Raw genomic sequence first — 10,069 nt, 5'->3', positions numbered from 1 at the left:
TTCCGCAAAAAAAAAAAAAAAAAAAAAAAAAAAAAAGTTTGACTAGATATATTCAATGACAAAATTTTAAAGCAGACATACTTTAGAGATCATCTCTGCAATATGCTTGTTTTTCAGAGTGAAAGAAGGGTGGAAAGAAGATTTCCATGATATATGCAAGGTCAGAATACTAAATAATGAAAGTCCCCAAACCAAAAACCTATGGCATGTCACAGAATGAAGAAGCTGAAAATGGCTTAATTAACTTTTGATCTGGTCTTACTTGTCATTATTTCCCTTTCTTTACCTACAGAAGGATGTTTCTCCTCCAATCAAACAGGGAAATACTAGACCTGGTACTTCTTGTGACCAGCACTGTAAAGCACTCCACATCTTTCTGTTTACCTATATATTGAGTGGTGGGGGCAGCATGGGATAGCAACTTTGTCAGAGAAAAGACAGGAAGTTGAATATAGTGGTGGATGTTTTCTCTTCTACTCAGTCCTCAAGTTGCAAGTATCGGGAGGACAAAAGCCACTTTCATCTACCCTTTGGAATCAAGAGTGCAGCAGAAAGCCAAGGAATTGGATTCCTAGAGGCTGTAGCTTGACCTTGTCAAAGTCAAGATGGGGATGACAGACAGCTCCTGAACCTATGTAGTTTCTAGTGCCAACTTCAGAGCAGTATATTATTAGATAATTTAGCAACTAAGTGTTCTATTATCAAAACTGTGTATGAGCTTTTGTCATCTTTCTTTATATATATATATATATATATATATATATATATATATGAAAATGAAAATAACCAGTGGCCACACAACAAAAAGAAAAAACAATATCTTGATGAACCAAAGTCTGATTAATTGGAATCTAAAGGAATAAGTGATTAAAATTCATTTAAATAGTATATTAACAGGCTCATGAAATGTTCATGATAATAAAACAAAGACAATAATAACTGTTAATCTGTCAATATAAGAATTTTTAAAGAACAATGTAATTTTTAATATAGATCAGTGAAACAAAGTAATTCTTCCATACAGATGTTGGAATATACAAAAGTGTGTTGTATAAAATACAAGTTATATAACTTGTATATATAACTTGTATTTTATATAATTATATAATGCAAGTTATAAAACAAGCTGGTTAAAAAACAAGCTGATGGGAGCCGGGGAGACAGCTCAGTAGAATAAATGCTTGTCTGGCAAGCACAAGGGCCTGAGTTCAATCCCCAGTTCCACCAAATAAATAAATTAATTTAATGTTAGGGCCGGGGAGATGGCTCAGTAGAATAAGTGCTTCACTGGCAAGTGCAAGGATCTGAGTTCAATCCCCGGTTCTAAAAAAAAAAAAAAAAAAACAAGCTGAATATTTTTTTGAAAGCAGCAGAAAAGAACTCTGAAGTCAAACCCAAAGGCCAATAACTCTCAGTCTTTATTATAGTTGATTTTTCTGATGGGCAGTCTTTATTGGTAAGTCTTTATTTGCCTCAAATGGCACAAACCATATTTAATATATTTTTGTTTGGATGTATGTATTGGATGGATGGATGTATATTAAATATGAGCTCTCACTCTTGTCTAGGCTGATCTTGAACTCCTTAGCTCAATGACTGCCCACTTCATCCTCCTAAGTAGCTGATACTACGGGCAAACACAACCACAGCTAGATCTGACTTTTGAGTATTACATGACCAACATTTTCACTCAATTCACTGATTTTTTTTCAACAAGTCTCTTTTTGGGGGCAGAACTGGGGATTGAACTCAGGTCCTTGCACTTGCCAGACAAGCGCTTTCCCTACTGAGCCATCTCCCCGGCCCCTCAACAAGTCTTCTAAGATAATAACCTTTCTTAGTTTTCTTCTTCAGTCCTCTTTGCTGATTCCTACTCTACCTCTTCCTTCTACCTGATGACAGGCTTGAGAACTCAATCTTTACTTTCTTTTTCAGCCACCTTTCTTCATTTGGCTATATCATGTGATCTCATGGTTTAAAGCTTCATGTGTATGCTGACAATGGCCAATGTATCTCCAAAAATTCTACACTCATTAAATTCATTAAAATCGTATGTGACTATATATACACTGTATATATAGCTATCAGTCTAGGAAATAAAGTATTTTCTAAACAGAACTCCTAATCTTTCTTCTTAAGCATACTCTTCTCTATTCTCAGATTCTTCAACCTAGTGTTCAGGAAAAAAAAAAAGAAAAAAGAAATCCTGGATTTAATTTCAAATCCTGTCTTTCTCTCAAATCTGTCAGCTCTATTTATCAGTTACACTTTAATTTGGGAAGTAGAACCATACAGTGATATGGAATTAGTTCATTGTAAGGCACAGATTTCATACTACTGTGGGTAAAAACAGAGTAAAGACCTCAAAGATAATAGTTGGAGGCTCAAACAAAAACCATTCACTAGAGTTCATTGATGGGAGTTTACGAAGAAATCTATAGACTCTGTATTTGATGTGGCAGAGAAATAGCTAGGAAGAAATCCTGGATATAAAACAGACAAACTGGAATGCTTAGAAAAAACACTAGAGGGGCCAGGGAGATGGCTCAGAGGAATAAGCACTTCCCTGGCAAGCGCAAGGGCCTGAGTTCAATCCCCGGTTCCGCAAAAAAAAAAAAAAAAAAAAAAAAAAAGAAAAGAAAAAACACTAGAACTCAGGAAGCCAAAACCACAAAATGGAACTCTTCTTTCATTTTTACCACATCTCAACTTGATGCTATAAATGATCTAGTGAAGAAAATTTCCTTTTCTCTGGAGCAGAGCATGAGCTTAGCTCACAGCTCAGAGAAGTTAGAAGAAGAGACTTCAGGGAGGCAGCTACTACCCACACCACCTGAGGTAAGGAAGCAGGGCACTGCTGCACCAAGTCTGCCATCCAAGTGCCACACATTTCTTATGCCTGCTCTAAGCCAGCCCCATACAAGGAAACCAGGACTGCAAACTTTAGTTTAATTAAACTGACACAACAGAGAAAACTACCATACTCTACCCAGAATCTGAACACTTCTCATTCTCACCACTGTTACCAGCCCAATAATAAGAACTCTTGCTTGGATTCATGAATCAACTCTTAACTGATTTCTTTGGCATTTTCTTATCCAATATCATTACAGAAGTGAGAGGGATTCTACTAAAGAAAGTCAAATCATGTAAAATTTCATCCCAAATCCTTTAATGCCTCTTACCTCCTCAGAATAAAAGCTAAAGTCCTTACAACAGCCAGAGCATAAGCAACAGAGGACCTGACCTCTTCCAATTCTCCCTCCTTCACTTACACATCTTTTCCACTTCTCCCATGCTGATTCTAGGCTCTCCTGCTAAGCCTTCCGCTAATCTCCTCTCTCATATCTCCAGCTGCCCCCCCCACTTCCTCCGACTCTTTGTATCTTACTTTAATAGAAGCTTTTAATATTTTAATTTGCCCCTCCCCTCCAACTTGGAACAGCAATCTCTTGAGTCACCCCTTTTGAAAGTCATAATTCTCCAGGCTCAGTCAATTTGTTACTTTGGTTTCCTCAGTCTATCACAATCTATCACAAGTCTGTTGCAAGACTCTACTTCCATAAAATCTACTTATTCAATAAATATTTCAATGTTTCATGCCTTCTTTCAGACTATACTTTCTGTTTTGTACGCCATTCCTATGTATTTATAAAATTCTATTAAACTGAATCATCTAGGGATCTTCTTTGTGTTCTTACTAATAATTAATTACAACATTTTCTTATTTTACTTTTATAATTTATGCATAGGGGATACCAAATTCACTGAGTTCCTACTGCACTTTACTCACACCACTGTAAGGGTGTGGAATTGTTCACACTGATAACTGTTTACCTGTGACAGCCTGTCAGGTCACTTACTTCTGCATGATGGAGCTTATCCATCCTGTTATTTCCTGCACCTGACAATATAGTTTACAGTCTCTACATAGAAGGTTTTCAATAAATGCTTATTGAGTAATGATAAATAAGCTATAAGTAGCACTGTTACTTACACGGAAAGTTTATAAGTAAATGGAAGGTAAGTAAAATTGTAATTTTTTTCTAATACATTAGATTCTGAAAAAGATGAGGTCTTTGTTCCTTAGTAATGAATTCATGCAATTTACAGTTAATTTATTCCAAACTCCCTTGAGACCATGCAATATGATCTGCACCTCCTACAATAAGTCCACCCTTAAATGCCCATGAAAATTTAAAGTCTAAATACTACATACTCAAGTAGTACTTATAAAAAGCTAGAATACTACCAAAAAAGACAAATGTGATACTTGAGGAATGCATGTAGCTGCATAGTGGTCAGTAAAAATATTCTTGATGCTAATGTGTTAATTTTCATGTATTCAGATTATCAATTTTAAACAACTAAGTGAAAATAATTTTATAAAAAGCTACATAACCTGGGCTTCCTGTGATGACTGAAAACATATTTCTGAAACTTGCAGCGATTTGTTCACCAGGGTGAACATGAAGCATCATTAAGCTACAAATATACCTTTGACAGAGATTTCTAATTAAATGGATACGAGGCAATAATTTAAATAGATATAATTGTTAAATCGGTAGAGTGTACATTAATAGATGATACTGGTATGACAAATACGCATTTAAAAATCAATCAACTAAATTGCTGTTACACAGTAAAACATACTTCCTATGATTAAGTACAATGTTTTAAACAAAAGTAATAAATAGTGTCAATATAATAAAACTCAGATACTAAAAACTAGCTCTACTACTATAGGTAGCTTTACTAAAACAAAAAATCTCGTGTTATAGTTGTGCCTACTATCCCTTTATTCAAGACCTGGTAGTCTAGTTTGCTAGGGTAGTTTTCTGATACACACAAAGAATGAAGTGAGTCTCTTCCATACCCTCCCCCATATAGGCTCCCCTGAGAGTCAAGCTTAATATGAGTTCCATTTCCAGAGATAAAAAGGCCTGCATTAACAATGATGCATCCTAGATTTCTTTTTACAATAAATTACCATATTTATATTTTGAAGCTGTCATATGCTAGAGGATATTAAATATCCTCTCACCATAATTAACTTTAAACCAAATTAAATGGTTTGGTTCAAAATACACTGTGAAAGTTAAAGGAATATGATCCTACTACTAATTATTTTGCAATTATTTTAATAATTAGAGCTATGTAATTTATTCCTGACAGATTTTAATTGAGAATACTGGCTTAAAAGCTCAATTTTTTTCTCTTTTTATCCGTAAAATATAAAGAATTTGAACCATGTATTTCAAAATCTTAAAAGAGCATTTTCAACATGCTCACTATAAAGATGTTTGATAGATGTTTACTTTGATTTAAATATCACACAATATATGCATGTATTAAAATATCACATGAACTCTATAAATATGTAGAATTTGTATGTATCAGTTTAAAAATACTTATAAATCAGTCTATGAATCAATTTAAATGGGCTAGTATGTCCATGAACACATCCTGTGGTTGTTTCACCAGTTGCTGGCTACAGTTGGAAAGAAATGTCTCTTACCTCAAAGAATTCCCACTGATTTTGGTCTACAAAGTAACAGTTCTTATTATAGGAAAAGGCAGACTTAAAAAGCAGAGGAAAAATAAAAGCAAAAAGTATATGGCACCCCCAAGGTAAGTGTAGAAATTAGTACCATGATGAAAGACATAGAATAATTATGAATTATCATAAATTTAATCAGGCTGTTACTGCAGCTATTATTTCAAAAATGCTATCTTTAATAAAGTAAATGAGCACAGCCTCTGGAACCTTAGATACAAGCTGGCACATAATTTTGTTTCTATTTCAGTCTAAGACATTATCAGAAGACACCTGCTTTTGCCTTAGATAGCAATGGTGAACTTTCATAGACTGAGTGCTCAAAATGCATTCCAAAGCCCATTTACTTATCACAGAATAGAAACACTGCAGTCAAACCTGAACACTGGGGTTCTGGTTTAGCACAGAACAACTCATACACCTGGCTCACGTGCTGACAGAGAGGGCCCTCTCCAAACCCAATGTGGCACTCCTGCCATAGGTTCACCACCAAAGGCCTACAATGACTAATGCTACATTTCACAGCCCAAGTACATAGGTCTTGTGCTCTCTGCAACAGTACAATCCAGACACAGAGAGATGTTTGACAAAATAAATAAATATTTAGTATTTTTATAACATACAGCAATCTAAATGTTTTAGATACTACTTTACTAAATTTTCATAAGTAAACACTGCTATAATCCACACTAGAGAATTAAGGACAAAAGCAAAAGATAAATAACTTAAGTGAAGAGTGGCACAGCCAGAATTGAAATCCGAGTGGTATAATCCAGAGCCTCTCTGCTTACAAGTATCCATGACACTAGTGTAAAGAGAAATTTTGTTTGCACCTTAATGCATTTGTCAATGGGCAGATTTAAAGGTTTACATCTTTTGACAATTATGAATAATGTTGCTAAGAAGATTCACATACAAATTTTTGTAGATATACATCTTCATTTCTCTTAGGTGTCTACCCAAGAACAGAACTGCCGGATTATATGGCAATAGCTATACCAGTTTATAATCTCAACATGTTTGAGGGCTTCCACTTCTCCATATCTCACCACCACTAATTACTGCATTTTTTTTTTTTTTTTTAGAGACAATGCACCTCATTAATACTTTCTGGCTGATTACAAAATGAGTGAAAGAGATAGGCCTTTTAAAAGGGAAAAAGTAACTGGGATTAGAATCAAACAGCAAGGGGCCCAGGAAACAGCTCAGTGGCATGGACACCTGCCTGGCAGGCACAAAGTCTTAAGTTCGACCCCTCATACTGCAAAAAACAAAAAAGAAGACATCAAACGAAACAATTCAGAGACAGTTGGACTTGCACAGTGCAGCAAGTAACAAGAAAGAAAAACAATTTTTCAGACAGGGTCTCACTATGTAGTTCATGCTAGCTTTGAACTGTGTAGCCCACACTGGCCTTGAACTTGCAGTGATCCTCCTGCTTCAGACTCCCAAGTGCTGGGATTACAGGATTACATGCTAGACCATGCAAAGATGAAGATAAATTTTAAAAGCAATTAAAACAAAAATGCATTCATTTATTCTGTGCCATATTTTGTTCTAAATGTTTTGCATATTTAATCTTCATAAAATCTTATCAGGCAAATTTCTATTTTATTCATAAAAACCTGGGGCACAGAAAAAATAATGTGGGGCTGGTGAGATGGTTCAGTGGTCTAAAGCACCTACTTGGAACAAGCTTGGCAAAGCACAGGGACCGCGGTTCAATCCCCCAGCACCACATGCCAGCCAGCCCCGCCCCCTGGTGGGCTGAGCTGGACACACACACACACACACACACACACACACACACACACACACAATAAATAAATAAATAAATAAATAAATAAATAAATGTTTTAAAAAAAGAAAAAAGAAAAAATAATGTGTTTCTTGTCACACATCTAGTAAGCAGATTTCATTCAAGGCAGCCAGGTTCTAAAAATCTATGCTAAAATGAAATTAGAAAACACAAAACACTCCTGTGCTGCACAAGTTAAGTTATACCATTGTAAGTCATAGATACACTATATTCGCAAGTTTGCAATTTACAAGGTAGGGACTGCCTTTATAATTCCAGCTTTTGACCATTGCTGTATTTTAGTTATTGATGTAATATAAAGCCACAATATTTTTTAAACAGCTCTCAGATGAAAACCTAAATTGTATGTCTATAAAATTCAACACAGAAAACTGCTAAGACATACAAAGTTATTATAGACTATGATTAATTACTTAATATACTTCTCCTCGCAAGTTCGTAGAGCCATTGTCTAACACAGTGAGGAGAGGACAGGGAAACAACATCCACATGCTTTATTAAACCCTTTTCTTAGGATCCATCATATTACACAACATCCTTTCCTTGAAAGGATCATGCCCTCACTGAAGAGACAATTATGTTTTAATCTTAAGAAGTCTGGGGTCAGGGAGATAGCTCAGTGTGGAATAAGTGCTTGCCTGACAAGTGCAAGGTCCCGAGTTCAATCCCTGGTACCACAAAAAAAAAAAAAAAAAAAAAAAAAAAAAAAAAAAGGTCTGCAGTCTTGTAACTAGTAACATATTCTGTGTTCTCATTATCGGGAAAAGGCATACCTTTGAAAGGTAAAATAAATTTGATGACATACATTGGTAGACTTTAATTTCTTTGTTATCTTACTTATGATTTGCTTGGTTAAACTCTTGTTACCTGTTGTAATATACTTACTTAGATGCCTTAAAAATTCATAGAACATTATGAAACAAAAAAAGGTTTTGAAAAAAAAAAAACACAAGGTTTTGAGAATACAATGAAATATATTCATGCTAAAGCACATTTTATAAATGAAACCATAAAGACTAAAAAACAAATGAAAAATACTTAATGACCATTATGAAAAAAATTTAATGAATATTAGCAATTAAAACTTTATTCTAATAAAGTATGGACTAATATTTGCCACGCCAAATACAAATACGAAATAGTAGCCTTCAAAGTTAAAAAAAAAAAAAAAAAAAAAAAAAAAAAAAACAACTTATTTCCATACATTTATCCTGTTTTGGTAGAATTACTTTTTAGGAACACCAACTTTAACAATTTAACAAAGTTCATTTTTATATTACTATAGTTTTAAATGTTATAAAATAGTAGTTGCCATAAGTCAAAAGCACAAATACTCTGTGAGACTCAAGGTAAATGTAAAATATATCTTATTAATCTTTTTAAAAAGTATTATAAAATATATGTGTGATACCCCATAGAGTAAAGCCTTATACCGAGTACCATTTCATGTGAAAAAAAAAAAAAAAGTCTCAGGGGGGGAGTGTGGATTCTTGTACACTTACCCTTCTCCGCCCACTCTTGTTATCTTTAGGCGAAAATCAACAGAATTCAGACTGGGAGGCTTCCATTTCAATATATCATCACATCGACCAGGTTTATATTTCTAAAGTGAATTTAAAAAATAATTATTAGGAAGAAGATAAAAATTCTATTTATTAATTGTGATGTTTTCTATTACTCAAAATTACTAATTCTCTTATGAACATTATTTTGTTATCTTCTATCACCAAATGAACTACCTATCTACCTCTAGAAAAATAAAAGTAATCCAGGGCTGCAGAGATAGCACTGGGGTCTATGCACCTGCCTAGACAAGCACAAGGACTTGGGTTCAATCCCAGATACCATATGCAGTGCCAGGCCCACTGCAGGTGCGCCAGGCCAGGCCCCCAAGACCCGGCGTGGTGGTGCATGCCTGTAATCCCAGCACTGGGGAGGCTGAAACAGGAGGATCACTAAAAAGTCAGAGCTGGGTAGAGAGACCCTGTATCAAATGTATAAAATTAAATAAGCAAATTAATAAAATAATCCAATCTATCCATGACTTAAAGCCTCATAGTGTTTTAAAAAGTAATTTTTTGTTATTCAGCTTTACCAATAAATTATAACAAATAAAATACAGCAATGAATTTTCACAAGTAAATACATATAACCATTACTAAAAAATCATAATATGGAACATTTCCGTGACCAGAAAAGTTTCCTCCTGACATCTACTGTCAGTTCCTTCTGACAAGTCTTTGGTAACAATGATCAGCTTTCTATCACTGCAGTTGTAGCTGTTCGAGAGCACATAAAGTGACTTACCATAACACTGCTGAGATGTAGCTAGGCTGGTATTATGCATTAGTGGTTTGCTAGCTTTGATTGCTGAGTAGTAATGCTCTGCAGGAATATAACAAATGGCTTATGGCATTACAAGCTGATGGATATCTGGGTTATCATGAATGATGCTGCTCATCATCAGTGTGTTTTTCATAAATTTTAGGTAAAAACCTAAGAGAACGGAACCACTGTGTCACCCAGTAAATGTACGTTCAACTGAGAAACCAATGAATTGTTTTACAATGCAGCTGTAGCATTTGCCATTTCCACCAGTAATATACAGTAGTCAATTTGTTCTATACCACCACAGGATTAAAAATTGCCTTTTGGGGCTGGAGAGATGGCTCAGTGGTCTAAAGCACCTACTT

At 34.8% G+C, this 10,069-nt stretch overlaps 1 protein-coding gene across 2 annotated transcripts in view; it reads right to left on the bottom strand.

Moving 5' to 3' along the window:
- Rngtt (RNA guanylyltransferase and 5'-phosphatase) overlaps positions 1-10,069 on the bottom strand; it is a 331,478-nt gene that overhangs the window by 128,726 nt on the left and 192,683 nt on the right. For both annotated transcript variants that reach the window (XM_004628220.3, XM_023711882.1), the window contains one exon: positions 8,879-8,979. In XM_004628220.3, coding sequence (XP_004628277.1) covers positions 8,879-8,979 — 101 coding nt within the window. The remainder of the gene's footprint in view (positions 1-8,878; positions 8,980-10,069) is intronic.

This window comes from Octodon degus, unplaced genomic scaffold (genome assembly GCF_000260255.1).
Source record: "Octodon degus isolate 3935 unplaced genomic scaffold, OctDeg1.0 scaffold00022, whole genome shotgun sequence".
NCBI classification, from domain to species: Eukaryota; Metazoa; Chordata; class Mammalia; order Rodentia; family Octodontidae; genus Octodon; species Octodon degus.
Note: the sequence above shows the minus strand (reverse complement) of the source record. Positions and strands in the feature narration are given on the sequence as shown.